Genomic DNA, 17,189 nt, shown 5'->3' with positions numbered 1-17,189 from the left:
GCAAAATTATTATAGAATACATACTTAGGGTTGGATGTTATTAAAAGTAATTTAGCCGGGGGTAGTAATGGTGGTTATAGAAAAAGAACATAATTTTATAGATTAGAGATATGTGCTTGATGTATTGGTGAGTGTGAGAACACAGTATCTGAAATTTGCTTTGAAATAGTCAAAAAAAAAAAAGAGAGAGAGAGAGAGAAGGTGACAAATGAAACAAATTTGGCAAGGTGTTGATTGTTGAAACTGGATGGACATATGAGGGTTCATAACACTCAACTACTTTGTACTCTCAACAACATACTTCTCGTATGTCAAAATTTCCCACAGTAAGTTTAAAAATATTATAAGTATTTCTTTAAAGGCATGATTCTAAAATATGGCTGATGATCAAAATCTCCTGAGGAGCTTTAAAAAAAAAAAAGATCCCAGGAGCTGCACAGTTCTTCAGCATTGATATTCTATGGGCATACTTGTATTGGGTGGAAGACTGGGTTATTTATAATCTCCCAGGACACTGGGGTAACCAGTCCTCACGGCCACCACAGCCGTAGGTCACCTCTTCTGAGATCTGACCCTGGAGTCTTACACTCCTTCCTCCCCTCTGATTTCTTTCCTTCTCTGTCTCTCTCTGCTCCTCCCTCTTGTCTTCGCTCTCTGCACTTCAGTAAAGCTGAGGGCAGGAGCCTTCGTAGGAGCACAGGGACCTTGCATCTCATGGGAACAGGCACTGGCAGGTCCTGCCCACTTCCCCTCTGGGCCTCAGTATCTTCCCTGTTAAACCAGAGGCCTTACCCTTAAGAGCAGGTTCTCTTACTACCTATGGGAGAGAGATGTACCCCCTGACCAGGTGCACATTGAAACAACTGGGAAGCATGATCTTAATATGGGGGGCCCTTTTCTTTCATCATTCATAAATAGAAAACATCCAAATTTACTCTTAAATAATTTACTTTTTAATTTTGACTTTTGTGAAAAGTTACATTTAAATTTAGGGAAACTTGAAGAAAGCCAATAGAGGAGAGTCAACGGCTTTCTATTAGAGACAATTAAATGTGCAAATTTCAAATGTTCTGTATAATAAGCATAAATATTCCATTTATTCACATTAAGAATGAAAATATTGATACACATAAAATATTAAAATAGAAACTTTAAAAGAACTAAATGAAAACACTGACGTTTATTTGAAATCTTTAGAAAGACATAAAGGGATATGCCAAGGGAAAAGGTGTATGGATTTTCAAGAGGAAAACACATCATGTCAGACCAGTAAAGGCTATGGAGCATTAGGCAAGATTTTCAGGTCATAAGTTCAGACCAACAACAAAAAAATAGCAGCCTTTACCTCTGGGGACAATGTGCTTCCCTTCTTTTTTTTTTTTTCCTAGCACAACTATGACAGTAACGCAAAACACACAGAGAAGCTGCGGGCCACAGACAGACAGAGGTTTCCTCATACTCATGGTTACAAGGTTGTGCTGTTCCAGTGCTAAGCTGGCTGCAAGGTCACCGCTCCGCACCCCAGGACGCAGCATCAACACAGCAAACAAACCCTTCGTCAAAGGCAACATCTTTCCCCGTGACCTTCCCCGATCGCATCTCTGCTCCTTCCCAATCGTCTCTCTGAGGAGGTAGGATACACAGAACCATTTATACACTGTGGAGAATGGCTTCTCACTGAAGGGCTGGGAAGTGGCTCTAGCCAAAAGTCTCACGAGAAAGTGTGAGATTTTAATAGATTTACTGTGGAAGAGACTGTTTCTTTCCTAGGGAAGGCAAGCAAAGTGCACGGAGAAAGGTGACTCCCCCACCGTTATCAGGAACTTGCCTGCTTCTGATAGTCAGTCTTATTTTATCTCAAGAGGACACTACAGCAAGCATTTTCTGAAGACCAGAAGAAACATCTTCATTTAAATAACCTTAAAGTTTGTAATAAAATAAATAAAGTGATTTACACAGGAATTTCCATTCCACAGAGCAGCCAGTGGAGTTCACGCAAGCTGTCTATGAGAAGTTCCTGCCCCAACAACAACCAGAAAATAGGTTATTATTATTAGTCAGTCCTCTTACTTAAAACCTCTAGGGCAGCATCTCAACATGACCAAAAAAAAAAAAAATTCCCTCATACAGAATATAAGGGGCCGTGGTATATGTACACAATGTATGCACACCTCAGTTCGAGTTAACTCTAGAAGTGAAGACAGCCGTAACCAGGAGTTACACATCTGCCCGCTGTTCTGAGTCTTGAAAGGTGCATATTGTAAAGAGCAGCTGGTTTGCTTTTCTTTATGATCGTGCTCAGCCTCAGCATCACCGTCTGTGGATGGTTCTGCTTCTGCCGTGTCCGTGGGAGAGGAGTGAGGCCAGTAGGGCGAAACCGCGACTGACTGATGCTCTGAGTCTGTCTCTGAGTCTGTGTCTGAGCCTGTGCTCCCTGAGCTTCCTGAGTTTCCAGCAGAGGGCCTGCGGGCCCTGAGGCCTCAGCTCCTGGTCTCCGAGAGATGCTGAGGGAGGGCAGGGGACTGGCTCTGGGTTTCCCAGTCCAGCCGGATCCTGCGTCTTTTCTCTTTTCTCTAAAGATGGTGGGGCTGTCCTGGCTTGGAGGTTCCCAGCCTTCTGCTCGGAAGGGGAGGAGGAGCAGCAGCTCCGGGCTGACCCTGTGCAACCCGCGGCCCGTCACACGCTCTGCTCAGATTCCTGGCCGGTGACCGAGCGCTTCTTTCGTCCCCGGCTCACAGACAGCCCAGGCCCAGCCTGCAGGGTAGGGCCCTCGGGAGTGGCACCGGGGCGCCCCACGGGCTAAGGCTCTAGGCCCCTCCGGGTCTGGGGTTGACCCCCTGGGTTGGGTTAGCCGTACATCTGCTTGAACTGAAAGCACTCATTGCAGTAGCCATTGCACTTGGCATTGCCGAAGTGGTCGCAGGCGGGGGCCCGGCAGCGCTGCGTTGGGGGCTCCTCGGGGGTGTGCTCTGGCCGACGGGTGCTGGTGCCCGCTCGCTGGCCGAGGTGCTGGCACTCCATGCAGAGCTCCTGGCTGCAGCAGGCCAGCACATTGCGGCAGGTGGCCCGTGCACACTTGGACCTGGAGGCACTCTGTGAGGCTCGGGGCAAGTCTCTGCGCTGGCTTGACCTCTGGGTGGAGAGAGCAGAGAGAACTGTCATCATGTGTTGCAGGGAGAACACGGTGCCCTGTTCAACTGACAGTGTGGGTCCTACAAAGGGCCCGCTAAAGTGAGGGGCATCTGCCTGCCCAAGGGGACAGGTGGCAGCCTGTGGGCTGGAGTCTCCAAGGACCGCTTTTCCCCATCCCATGAAATCAGACCTTGGCCCCAGGGAGGCCCAGGGGAACCACCAACCCTAACACAGAGGCCAGCTTCTGTTTGCATGAATGGTAATCGCATGAATAGTAATTGTGTGAATAATAAGCTATTGTCACTCAGACATTCCCTACCATCCAACAACCAATAGGCAAGGCATCTATCAATAAATGCTTGCTTTCTTTTGGCCAGTAAGTGGAGGCACCCGGGGCGATCTGCTTCCTCCTCGGATCTCATGACAGAGGATTAGTTATTAGTTAAGGAGCCTGCTGGCCACTAAGAGGTCTGTACTTGTGCTACAAATCCAAGAAGTCTCTGATCACCATCTGGCTTCTCAGAGGCATTCATGGGTTTTATTCCATGGCTAGTTTCATTTGCTTCTTCAAATGAATTCAAAAGTAAACTTAGGCCATGAAAATCAATAGGAACTGCTGCACGTCCAAGTCTGGGGGCCAGGCTGACTTTTCCCCTGGTTTTTCCCTGGAACTCGGCAGGGAGAAAAGCCCGCTCATCACCCTGGGAAGGAGGCCGGGCCTGCAGGAGAGGGGGAAGTCCCTCGAGAGGTCTCACCAGCTGCTCTTCAGTCCTTTTTGCTTCATGGAATCTCTGATTCTGAGCTTCAATGAAACACTTCTGACAGTATCCTTCGAACACGGTGCTACCAAGGGCGCCACATTCCCTGCCCAGGCAGGGGACTGCATTCTGGAACCTGGAGGCTGTGGGACTGGCTTTCCCGGAGGCAGTGACTAAATCTGCAAGAGAGTGGAGGCTCATCAGGAACACCTATGGGCCACCCAGCAGGACAGTTTACTGACACAGATTAGGCCGGTTGCGCTCTAGGAGAGCAACCTTTCATACACTCAGCAAAATAAACAACAGAAATAACACTGTAATTAAAACATCTTTGACTCTACAAGTCTCTCCCTTTGGAACATGCTGTACGGGTACGTCACAGCCACAGAACAAGCAGAGACATTAAGTGCCCATCCTTCTTTCAGATTTGATATTTCAAAAACCACAAAGGCATTCTTATGTAGTCAGTGGAGACAGCCCTCTTGCCAGCTGTCTGTGTATGTTAGTCGCTCAGTCATGTCTGACGCTTTGTGACCTCATGGACTGTAGCCCGCCAGGCCCCTTTGTCCATGGGATTCTCCAGGCAAGAATACTGGAGTGGGTTGCCATTTCCTTCTCCAGGGTATCTTCCTGACCCTGGGATTGAACCCAGGTCTCCTGCATTGCAGGCAGACTCTTTACTCTCTGAGTAACCAGGGAAGCTCTAAAGTGTTAGTTGCTCAGTCATGTCAGGCTCTTTGTGACCCCATGGACTGTAGCCCACCAGGCTCCTCTGTCCATGGAATTCTCCAGGCAAGAATACTGGAGAGGGTAGCCATTCACTTCTCCAGGGGATCTTCCCGACCCAGGGATCAGACCCAGGTCTCCCGCATTGAAGGTGGATTCTTTACCATTGGAGCCACTAGGGAAGCCCTCTTTTCAGTTACTGCTCTTCAGATTTTGAATTTTCTCTAGTTCGCTTGAGTTTCAAAAGAAGTCTTGTTTGAACTCTACCTTACAAACACTGCATCGCATGACCTTATAAAACAAATCCTCTGAACTCTGCACAGAGTTCTGTGGGTCCTGGAACACGCTATTCTGTGCTTTTACTTCCAAGCATGCTAGAAGAACTACTGGGATTCTGCCCCCAGGCAAGCCACACTCTCCCCCACGGTCCAGAGGGGCTCCCTTCTTGAAGTTAAGGCGCATACAGCCTTCTACTCGGGAGTTTTTAAACAGAGGATAGGAAACCCATTGTCACACTCACGTTTATTTTCTCTGTACTCGATGAAACACAGCGTGCAAAAGCCTTTGTTCTCTGGGGTCCCAAAGTACATGCAGCCCACTTTCCTGCACTTGCTGGTCCCCATCTTGTCCCCTGGAGTCCGTGTGGCTGGGGACGCCTCAGGCCCAGCTCTGCGGCAGGCGTGTGGGGACAGGCTCTGGGCCAGCTGCAAGGGGTCGGACTTGGAGCGCTGGTGGCAGGACAGGGAGCCACTGGAGCTGAGGTTCGGGGCAGCCTCGGTTGTAGTCCTTTTAAAGCAAGTACTGCAGATGCCATTAAACGTCCTGGTGACATCCTGGAGGCAGGCTCGGCACTTGCCCGGGTCGCGAAGCCGTGTGGGGTCTGCAGGGTGGCCTGCTGGCAGCTGCCGGGCATTGTGGCATCGCTCACAGAAGCCATTGTGCTGCACGTTGAGGGTAAAGGGGCAGCCGGGACTCCTGCACTTCATGGCCGTGGTCTCGCTGAAGAGGAAGAGGCTGGGTGCTGTCGGAGGGGCTGAGTGGGGGCCTCCGGCAGGCTCCGCAGGACTCCAGACCTCCCCCCGGGAGGTCCCAAGCACCAGGCCGGGGAGCAGCTCGGGGCCCGGCTTGGAGGTGGGCTTTGGGACTTTCGTTTGGTTCTTTTGCCGCCTTTCTGAGCACTCGTGACACAAAGGCTGGGTGTTCACGGACATGAAGAATGGGCAGTTAGGTGTCTCACATTTGATTTCCATGAGAGAAAGCTGGGGGATGGAAGGGTCCAGAGGATTCTGGGGGTGTGTGTCTCTCCGTCCCTGCTCATTGTTTTCCTGCCACTTCTTGTACTCGTGCTGGACAAGTTCAAAGTAATCATCTACCAGGTTTATTTCTTTGGGTAAGTTAGCTTCATCCAACCTAAAGAACAAAAGGAAAAATATGAGACTTCACACACACACACACACACACACACAGACCCACACACAATTGTATATCCTTGGCTCATAGAGCAAGCTGAAAATATGGATTGTGGCAATAACTTTCTACCTACCCACTGAAATGCAGTCTGTGATAGTTTGCACCTCTAACGTAACACAGTCCAGTAATGCTGAGAAGACATCACTATCCTGAGAATCAGTCTCATTTAATTAATTTTGGTCCACCCCAAATTACAGATAATGCTAAAGAAAGGGTTACTTGTGGATTGCTGCTATACTTACTCTATTCCTCTTTGAAACAGTTACTTTTACTATCTAAGTTCTCAGAGATCAGATTTCTACTGAAACATTATTCAGGGTATTCATTTGGGACGAGTCTACTTTCCAGCACAAACTATACAGGAATGTTGCATTCTGTATTTTGCTGTTATTAATTTTAAATGTGCATGTGGTGCCTATCAGCGTTAACTGCCATGAGCAGTAACTAAGAGGCGGACGCACCCACAGGCACTCTGTACTGACTTCTGACTCACTGAAATTTGTTCATCTCCACGCTAAGAAATTGTTTAGCTTAGGCCTTCTCGGTGTTGTGCACTTCAAGTTCTAGGAAACAGGCATCTCTTTATCATCAAGCCAGTGTTTACAATCTTGATACCTGTAAACCCGCACTCTGGGTCTCTCCTCCCTGATCCACGTGGCCAACTCATGTGGCTGCTACAGAAACACATTCTACAGCCTGGCCTGCATGTGATGTGTCTGCCTTACCCAGAAGCCAGGAGAATGAGGCTTTTGTTTCTAAGAATTTTCACTTGTTAGTCTAGCACTAGGGCAATTAAAAGAAAAAAAAGTATCCTTGATGTGAACGCACTTTTTGAAGCCACAATGCTGGCTTCCAAGCATCCAGATACACAGGACAATCCTCTGGAAAAATTCCTTGTTTTTATTTGAAAACTAAAGTCCGTGCTGCTTGAGCTGATTGTCTCTGACACACACAAGCCCCTAAATTTGTTTCACGTTGGAGGAAACTGGCTTCAAATAACTTTACTATTGGTCTCTGAGCAGAAGCAGCTTAAAGATGACACAGGATAGAGCCAAAAACAAACTGCTTACTTTGCAGCATTAATTAAATGGGTGGTGCCATGGTCCCAGCCTTGAACGGGGATTTCTACCACCATCAAGTACTCTTTCAGGAGCTTTTCCTTCATCTCATTTTCAGGATCTGTCAAAAAGTGAACTTTTAAGTCTTCAAATCGTCCTCGCTCTCTGTTAACAAGTGGAACAGCTCGGATTTCTGAGGGAAAAAGAAATAACAGGTAAGCAAAATGATTCTACTAAACAAGATTTTGTGTGAGGTCATATATACATAAAACGGCTGCATTTTGAAAATGCAGAAAGGATACAATTACAGAATGGAAAAGTATTATCTAGCCACAAAATCAAATGGGGAAACAAACTGTGCTAAACTCTAATATAAAATACACTGTTTCCAGGAAGTTCACAGAATATAAAGCAGCCTCCAAGCAGCAGGTCTTATTGGTTAAACTACTGCACTTCAGATTCAGACTGACCTGAGTTCAGATTCTGACTCTGCCACTGTCTAGCTCTGTGACATTAGGGAAGTTACTTAACTTCTCTGAGCTTCAGGTGCCTCATCTGTACAGTAAGGCTATCAGTGCTTATAGCATCCACATGGATGCTGTGAAGATGAAATGAAATAAAATATTGTACCTAAAGCATTTATAAAGTACCCTATTAGTTCCACATTAAGCTAGTACAGTAATAGCTAGCCTGCCAGACATTTACTTGCCCGAGGCCAGGCACTGTATTATGGGTTAATTAAGAAACGGTGGCTGTAATAGACATTATCTCCTATTTGCCACTAACATGCTCAAAGTAGGTCCCAAACGACACACAAAATAAGCGAGGGTGGGGGGGCATTATGATTAGTGCATTATTGTTGCTAATCAAACAAATGACAGAATACTATATTTAAATAAAACTAATATACTTGCGTGCTGCGATTCACGGGGTCGCAAAGAGTCAGACACGACTGAGTGACTGACCTGATCTGATCTGATCTGAATATACTTAAATGAGGCTTTCAAAAAGGAGCCAAAGAGCAAACCCTGACGTTCAGTAAGAACAGGGTGTAGCAGGATTCACCAGCAGTTACATATGTGAATAGATACTTGGTTTTCTCACCAGGTCCACTGTCCTTCATTGTCACCAGGGGTACAAAGTGTTGGCTGTCATAGCCGAGCACAATGGGGTATCTGTAGCATTCCTGGGCAGGCCAGTGCAGAGGCAGGTAAATCCCACCCACCTTCAGAGGAGCAAAATTGGAACCTGATTCCAAACTTCTCAGCATTTTGTCTGTTTAAGGAAAGAGAAAGAAAAGATAAGGCCCTCTGAGACTTTTTACGGGAGTCCATTTAGCTGTGGTCACCTGGAACTTGGGTCATGCTAAGAGGTAAGGGATTAAAGCTGAAAGGCACCTAAATACAGATAAGCCATCAGCAGGCATCTCACCTGAAATGACAATGATTGGCCTTCTGAGGATGTTGCAAAGGACAAATATGTGTATTTCTTCCAGTGACTGATACTGCAGTCCACCTCGGGCCGCAGGTGTGTCTGCGGATGCCATCTTGACGAGGCTATCCCATTCATCGGTCCAATTCTAAGGGGAGAGGAAAGAAACTATTGAATGTACTCTGCATTAAAAAACAACTTTGGCTCCACTCTATAATTATTCACTGGTATCACTAAGCTTACTTTTACCCTTTCTTGAGATCATCACTCAAATGATCACCCATTTTCCCCCCAATTCTGGTTTTGTTCCTTTACTTTTTCCCACTTCAAGGCAAACTCAGAAGCAGAGGAGCAGGGGGACAGCACCTGCATTCAGAAAAATCCCTGCTGAAGCACCAAGACAAGCTCTTTGTGCACAAAGTCCCAGCCTTGTGACCGAAGATGGGGAGGCACCCTCTGAATCTGACTGGCGGGCTCAGTAAAGCAAGCGAAGGGTCATCAAACCCCCCAAACAGCCAAAATGCCACAGGAAAACCCGTGATCAGAAAGATCATTCTAAAATGACTCTCCAGCTGGGAAGATGCTGCCTGGGAGCCTCCCAGCAGTGACAAGGGCCTTGGGTTCATCCCACGGGAGGTTTCTGGTGTTTTCCATTGACTCTGCTTAGCCAAGTTCATGTGACCCAGCAAACCATATGCTCCCTGACAGCAGGGACTGGTCGGAGGTGCAGTTTTCCCACCATGGAGCTCTGTCAATAGACGCTTGAGGAGGAACCCCAACATACCCGGGTGTCGTAGCAAAGCCCGGTTTCCACGAATTCCTGAGACTTAAGAGACTCCAGCTGCCAGCGGAATTTAAAGTTGCGCGTGTCCGTCTCCTTGAGGGTACTGAAGAGCGCCTTCCTCAGGACCAAGTCTGTGTCCTGAACACCCCACATGTACTGGGAAGCCGCGTGCATGAGGCAGTTTCCGTCACCTGAGGACAGAAGGGAAGCAAATTCTAGCAATCCACATCTAAGGCCTAGCAGAGGTTTCCAGAATAAACCAGCCTCTCTGCTACTATGAGTGGGGACCCAGTAGTGCTTGTGAACAAATGCCAATGGTTTAGTTTCTTAGTCAAAGGACCAGCTGGTAATATTTCACTAGGTGATGACAGCTTTAAGGGAAAAATAAAAAATCATTCTTATAACTCTTCTGTTTAATGAATGCTACTAACAAAGCCCAAGGAACCAAGGACTGAGAGTCTGGAGACCTTGACTCCAGTCTGGCTCTGCCCTTGGTGGGGAATTTTTTAACCTCTGAGTATTTTTCCTCTTTGTGAGATGAGGGCATTGGGTTATGATCTCTAAAGTCCCTTCCTTTCTAACAAGCCCTGATTTTCTGGCTCAGATGCTGGTCCTATTGCTCTCTGACCCTGAGAGAGAACACCCAGAGCAACATGCTCAAACCAGGAAGCTGCTCTGGCTCCGCTTACTAGACAGGGACCGTCTGGCCATGACTCAGGGGTAAATGACTTGACCACCCCACCACAGCATGCAGGGCCTGGGAGTTTCCTCTCCTGATTTATAAAATGGGATTGAGACAGAATTACCTACTAGCCTGCTCACCCCCACCTCCTATAAATGCCTTGTGTGAACCTGCTTGTTAGCAATTAGAGTCACTTTTCAGAATTAAAGGGTGCCTAGATATCTACATTTGAAAATTGAGTCAGTGTTTACGGATGGCACTTTAAGAACTCTGAGCCTTTTGAGAAAAAGATAGGTCTAATTTTACTGTCACTTTGTTACTTTTATAGGTTAAAAATCCACAACTCATGAAATGACATTTTTTTTTTTTTTTGCCTCCAAAGAATAAACGTTTCAGAGAAATGTTTAATATTAAAAAAGTTAACTCTTTAGGCTCTTCTGGGAACTGCAGAATTGTTTTTATAAAGAAAAGTTCAATTATTTCCTTACATTGCTGTATGGGACAATGAAGCTATTTGAAATTTTATCATATCCTAATTAAACTGTAAACAACAACACCACCACCACCCTCAAACATATCCACAGCCAATATCCTTTCAGTTTACATAGTCAGAAAAACAAGCTAAATAAACATTCAAACAAATGAACCAAAAAGATCGCTCAAGCCTTGTGTCTTGGCAGAAGTGTGGCAACAATTGCAAGCTGTTGAAATTTCCCCTTTGCAAAATCTAGAGCAAAGATAAGGCTTTTTTTCTTCTTCTTGTGCTTACTTTCAGTTCTTTATTGAGATGCACCAGCATAAAATTCCCTAAGTAACATCTGGAATTCCCCAGTGCTAAGTTATTTGACTAGCAATTGAGCAACAGCTATTGTACTTTTTGTTCTGGTGTGTAGACATTTAAACTGCGAAGTGCACCCTGGACTTTCCAAGTGGGTGTGGTCAGGGTGAGCTGGAATAGGGCTACTCATTATACAAGTGAAATCGCTGCAGCCAATAGACGCTGGAATTTTTCAAATGAAGTTTCAATTTTATACCACCTACTCCCTTCCTCATTCACCGCAGTCTCATATCCTCAAATGCAAATTGTGAATCACCCCCTCCCCAAATAGATCATTGACTTTGAAGAGCCTTCCTATAGGGGGAAGACTTAAAAAAAAAATGGTGCTAATAAAAATCAGAAAGGAAAAGTTGTTTGTTTTCCTCTTCCCCTAAATATTTTTTCTTCCTTTTCCAGAATTTTAAAGAATTTTCTTGTAAGTGGTGAAATAAAAGGACTCTGAGACTTAAAACCCCCATCTCTCAGAAAATGATATCAAAATGCACTTGCTTTGTAGTTTTATTTGTAGCATGATCCTTGACTTAAATGCGTATCTTTGCAAGACAAGTATTTACTTTTTATATTCCATTTTTTTCCTTAAGGAACTAGAGCAAGTTGAACCTAAAATCTCAGTTCAGTTCATGATAAAATGGTTTTTTTCTTATTACCACATTTCTAATTTGGCAGAATCTCTTCTTTTCAACTCTCCCAAAGTTGACTCCACCTCTTTTTGTAACAAAATGGGAGAGTTAAAACCACAGACTGTCAGGAATATAAACCCCTTGATGATGACTTAACATAATTACCTACTTCTAAGCATCTCTTGATTTAATGCCAAAACCAGTGTAAACACTAGGTAGCCTCCGTTTTCTATGCTTCTAAGAATCTATGCTTCAAAAATAAAAGCACAATGTTGAGGTGATGCACTTAACCCCCACAACCCAAGCAAAAAGTCATGTCCCTCAATAGCGCCAAGTTACCCAAGTCAAAAACGGCCAAAGTGAAGGTACCAATTCATTTAGTTAAGTTAACATACTTATCATCTGGTCTCACTGTCAATGAAGATGTATTATTTTGCCCTCAGATGTATATCAACCAAAATAATTGGGATGGTTTAGGATTGTCACTGATCTAAGGGCAAGAGTTTCCTGCTTTTACCTAGACAATAAGCAGTCTACTGCTTCTTGTAACAATTAACTACATTTATAAAGTAGAATTTTGTTTCTACATTTAACACTAGGCTTGAATGTTTCTGTGATGTGCATACTCTTGCTCAAAGGAAAGAATTAAAAAAAAAAAAAAAAAACAGTGAAGTTTAGAACAGGAAACAGCAATGAGTTGTAAACAGCCATTGGGCAGACAGTCACAGATAGCAAGAAATGCAGTACAGTACTAGGAATCCCTAAAAAGAATGAAATAGAGGACTAAAACCTGCACTAAGAACTCAGGTTTATCTGTCTAGTTAGTATCTTGGGACTGCAGGCAGCAGAACCTAGGTAAGGGAGGAGCTGACAACAGCCACTGGTTAACCCATAAAATGCCATCAATTCAAGAAGTGTAAGGCCATCATCATGAGCATTTTCTAATGACAGTGGAAAACACTATTGATTTTCACACCATGCTTTTCTTCTGAACTTTTTAAAGCCTTTTGATATTTCCATTACTCGTAAGGGAAGGGTATTTCACAGATGATTAAACAGTCACAAGAATTAGATACAGAAGTCATACATACATACCCTACACATACATGTAACGCACAGTGTCCAGAAATACATTCTCCAAGGTTCAGTGTGCTCTGCTCTCTAACATGCACTAGAAATCACCCTTAATTTAAATACTCACACAGCAAGCTTGCTTTCATCACATGCCCCTTGGAGTGTCTCTATACTAAGGTACCTATAGCCTTAAGAGATTTGAATTGGGGCTGGTGCCTTTTAATAAATAGGGACCCAGCATGGTAGGAGCCACCTCAACCCCTAGACAAAAGCACGTCTTACCATTTGTTTTCAGTGCCACAAGCCTCCTGACTTCTCGACACCAGTTGAGCTTCTTCTGGCTTTCCAGGGAAGCCTGGATGTTTCTGTCAATGAGAGCATTGTGGATGATCTCCCGAAACTGTGGACAAAACTGGCAAGTTCTGAACATTTCCAGAGTGTATCGGTGCATGGATTTAAAATGGTGAATGATTCCATTGGCAGGTTTAAAAATATCTGCTGGCGTTCTCTCTCGTATCTTCACAGCTTTCCGCATATTGCTCAAATACAAGGCCAGAGGAAGGACTTGCTCAGCCATGGTGCTCTCCAATACCTGAAGAGGAGGGAAAGAAAACCCCACGCCGTTAGTCTGACTTTGATATGACTCCTATATACCTGCCTGCAGGAAACCCCACCGTCTGATCTTGTCATCACCCTGAGCAGCAGGCAAAAGATCTTAGTCACCTCTACTCCCAGGATACTAGCTGGCCCCAAAGATGAACTCACACTGGACAGTTTTAAGTTACATCATTTTTAAAGATTAGTCTAAACAAGAGAAGGAGTGGGCAATGAGGAGGAGGGGAATAACCCGTGTTTTCAGTAATGTTTGTCAGGGAGCCAAGCTTGTCTGTCAGCAACAGGTACGGTGCCTTCTAACTGACTGAAACTCCCATCTCATCCTGATGTTGTTCTGGGGGCAAACACTGGATTTGAGGTGCCCTGAATGCTGGTTACAGGCACAGTGTAGCCCTGGCAAGTCAGCTCCTCTTCTAAGAGCACCACCAAGCAACCCTTTTTTTCAGTCCATGTCTTGATTTACCTCTTTCAAGCACACCCTCCCTATACTGGAAAGACAACAAATATTTTGTGGAAAATCCTGCAATTTTATGCTGTTATGTAGGCTGTCAATTGGAATTTTCTCTATAGTCCCCAAAAGGAACATTTATAAAGCATTTACTTATAAAATGCTATTTATATATATACATAGAGAGTTAAATTGAATGTTTTATAACCAACAAAAAAGTCTACTCCTAGCAAGATGCTTTCCAATTTTAAGAGCAAACAGTTAGCAGTCTTTCAGAACCTCTCCACTGAACGTTACAACATCAGAAGAATAATTAGAATAATAACAATACTAGAATAATAAATCCTACACTTCCAAGGGCAGATAGTAAAAGCACAGAATTATATTCTATGTAATGATGGAATTAACTGGACTACTTGAACTCAACTGCCAACACAATTTTATCATCATCTTCCAGCTACCAATACTCAGATTGATTTCTCACCCTGTTTTCATCCTGAAATCTTCAAGCACAATCAACCAGTGGAAAGAAATACAAGTTTGGAAGCAGACAAGGAAAGAAGTTGCAGCCAGAGGGGGCCACTCAGGACCAATGAAAGAGGAAGGGGATAACCCCAGCATCTCCAATCCATGACAATAGCATGGGAAGATGTGAATTGATTTAACATGGGACTTTACAGCTCATCTGTTTGTGGAGAGCCAGCTGACATTCACTGACCCTGAGCAGAGTGCCCTGCCATCCATCCAAATTTCCAAGTTGAGGACAAAGACAGTTTCCGAGCACGAACAGAGCCTCTAGGAAGTTTCACTGTGATTGTTAATCCCAGTCCTGTAGCATACTGTTTTCTAGGGCAAGACTCTAGATGAGAAAGTTAAACCAAGTTAAGAAGGAGAAGAAAAGTATGTTACAAGAAAGCCTGTCCTGGGTAGGTCTCAGCTTTCTTAAAGACATTGATAAAATGGTCTAAATTCTCATGGCCCACTCCAGGAAGACAGGTGGACTAGATGACTCCGAGGTTGCTTCTGAGGAGTCTTCTTGTGGTAGATTTAGATTCTTAATCTGATAGCTAGATGATGCCTGGAAGAAGTCATTCTCTGGGTCAAATGGTAATCTCTCCTTTTTGACGTCAGACATTCCTTGCAGGTGGAATTGGGCAAAATCATGGTAAGGCCACAGACACGACTAAGGGACAAAAACATCACACGTGCTCCCCCCTTGGTGGCATGGCAAAAGCCTCTTTCATGATGTCATTCATTTGTCCATCCATCACTCAGCAAGCATGGCCTGACCACATGCTTCTACTGCCTGACCATCAACTTGATGCTGAGGCAAAAGATCAAAGATAACCTTATTCCCCAGCATGAAGTCACATGACCATCATAGTCTCCAGCTACAGCACCTGTGGTACTGGTCCTGCTCAGGTAGGTTCCACACCATCCCAGAGCAGGGCTTTGCCTAGAAGCTGGTCTTCTAAACCCACCCCCTTGTTAATCTCACAACACCACACCTGTGGCTGCAGTGCCTGCTGCTCTCACATGGAAACAGGCAAGAAGATCCGAAACAAACGAGGTGTAGCCTCTTTTTGCTTTTCTGACTCTTCTATTATTTTCTTCTGCACCTAAGATCTTTCAAATAGAGAGCGCTAGAACCACAGGCAAGACATGCAAATGTCAATATCTGACAGTCCAGTGTCACCTCATTCATTGGTGTAGCCTTGAATGGCCTGCAGCATTGCCTCCTTAAAAGAAATCAATACCCATTGCCTAAGTGTCCAGGACTTAGACTTCTCCACACTTAAGATTAAAGAATAATCTGACTTGTGATAAAGAATTTCTGAGCTATGAATGTAATGTCTTTATATGCAAAGACAATATCACCCATAACATTTTTTTCATATTTCTGATACTTCATTGGCCTACCAACAGATATTAAATTTTCAGAAAGTACTACTTCAAAAACTCAAAAATTGTACAAAGAATTGAAAAAAATAAAGAAGGACCTTAGGACACATGAATGAAGCAGTAATTGGCTGCTTAATAATCTGGGACATTGGGGCTGTGGTCCAGAAGACTCAAACACCGGTTCTCCCAAAAGGCTGCCCTGAGAGAGTTGACCAGAGTGGCTTTCCGAGGAAAGATCAGAGGCAGGGAGAACTGAAAACAAAGCGGTCTCAACAAGAGTTGAGCTCCTTCCTTACTTAATACCACGGCTTTCCTGAAAGGCCAGGTGGCAGGATGTGGGACGACCCCGGCTGACAAAGACAGTCTGACTTGGGGGTAGGGGCTTGCAGATGCTCTAAACTGGAGTCACCCCCCCAAGGCAGGCGGACGACCTCCTGCTCCATGCATACTTCTCTGACACTGCTGCACTCTGAGTGTCTGCAAGCCCTCCCCGGAAAGGAGAGCTGACCGGGTCCCCCGCCCCCTAGGGTTTGCTGCCGCTGCGACATCCCACCCGTCTGGACCGGTGCTGCAGTCTGGAAAGAGGCCAGGCGGTTCTGCAAGGTCTACGTGGCCGTAAGCATGCAGAGCTCGACTCCAAAATGGACAAGCCGAAGAGCAAAGCACCGATGACCATCCAGACCAAGCGGCTCCGGGGGCGACTCTCCCCCAAGCAGCTGCCGTTCAAGTTCTCTGCATGAGCTGCAAGAACAGTTGGCTGGATCCTAGAAAACGGGCTGTCACCCCAACATCTGGCGGCCACCTCCACTCTCAGCAGCTCAGAACCTACAGGGGTCAACAAACTTCCCTCTGGGACAGCAGCAAAACCAAGGCCAAGTCGACCGGGCCAGCCCGCGGGTCGCTGCCAAATTCGCACTCGCAGCCCTTGTCCCGGGAGAGCCCGTGGCAGACGGCACAGGGACGCGGGGTTACCTCTTCGGGCCGCGCGATCCTCTTCAGAAATCCCAAGTCCAGGTCAAGACAAGCGTGCGCCGCAGGCTGGGGTAGCAATTCGGGTCGGGGCCGGGTGGAGGCGGCTCCCCATGGACGCCTGGTTCGGTCTAGTTCTCCGGCGGGCCGGTCGGGGGGTGTAGATCTCCTTTGCTGCTGCCACCGCAGTCTTCCCGGCGGCTGCTCTCGCCGCTCCGCCCCCACGGCCTCCTAGCTTGTCGCACTTGGCCGCCGCGAAGGCTGCCGACTGCCAGTTCTCTTTTTTCCCTTTCTGTTTTACCGCCCGCGGACAGCGGGGATTTCCACCCAGGGACTTTCCAGTCACGTGACACGAGCCCCAGACTCCCGGGGCCCTGATCTCGCCGCTAGGGGGCGCAGGAGGCGCAGCAGGAGCGGGGAAGCCAGATGCACTCTGCCCCGCCCCGACCCCGCCCCGCCGCCCCGCCCCGCCGCGCAGCCAAAGAAACTCCTGCGCCCCGCCCCGGGGTGTCCCCGCGTGAGTCACCTGGGCATTTCGGAAGCTGGACTGAACGTCACATCCATGTGGAAATCGCAGTGATGGGAACTGGAAATGAAATAGGTTCTTTTTCTCAGCCGTTTTTCTGCAGAAAATCATCAACTGTGGAGAACAAGAAGGGAAATCATAAAGAAAGAAAACCCT

General features: G+C 46.1%; 1 protein-coding gene across 1 annotated transcript; it reads right to left on the bottom strand.

Annotated features, from left to right (window-relative positions):
* Window positions 1-930: 930 nt before the first annotated feature.
* Window positions 931-16,839, bottom strand: TNFAIP3 (TNF alpha induced protein 3). The gene is made up of 9 exons (XM_027551677.1): window positions 16,511-16,839; window positions 12,856-13,165; window positions 9,360-9,550; window positions 8,576-8,723; window positions 8,249-8,419; window positions 7,157-7,337; window positions 5,137-6,026; window positions 3,888-4,069; window positions 931-3,132 (listed from the first exon to the last, which is right to left on the bottom strand). The coding sequence occupies exons 2-9, from the start codon at window positions 13,148-13,150 to the stop codon at window positions 2,848-2,850; spliced, it is 2,343 nt and encodes a 780-aa protein (XP_027407478.1). The 5' UTR covers window positions 13,151-13,165; window positions 16,511-16,839; the 3' UTR covers window positions 931-2,847.
* Window positions 16,840-17,189: the final 350 nt, after the last annotated feature.

This window comes from Bos indicus x Bos taurus, chromosome 9 (assembly GCF_003369695.1).
Source record: "Bos indicus x Bos taurus breed Angus x Brahman F1 hybrid chromosome 9, Bos_hybrid_MaternalHap_v2.0, whole genome shotgun sequence".
Lineage (NCBI taxonomy): Eukaryota > Metazoa > Chordata > Mammalia > Artiodactyla > Bovidae > Bos > Bos indicus x Bos taurus.
Note: the sequence above shows the minus strand (reverse complement) of the source record. Positions and strands in the feature narration are given on the sequence as shown.

Excerpts from the sequence above, each read along its gene's own strand:
- TNFAIP3 (XM_027551677.1), bottom strand. The coding sequence starts at position 13,150 with ATGGCTGAGCAAGTCCTTCCTCTGGCCTTGTATTTGAGCAATATGCGG. Across the intron at positions 9,551-12,855 it reads TGTGGCACTGAAAACAAATG|GTGACGGAAACTGCCTCATG; the intron begins GTAAGACGTGCT and ends TTCTGTCCTCAG. Across the intron at positions 7,338-8,248 it reads AATGAAGGACAGTGGACCTG|AAATCCGAGCTGTTCCACTT; the intron begins GTGAGAAAACCA and ends TTTTTCCCTCAG.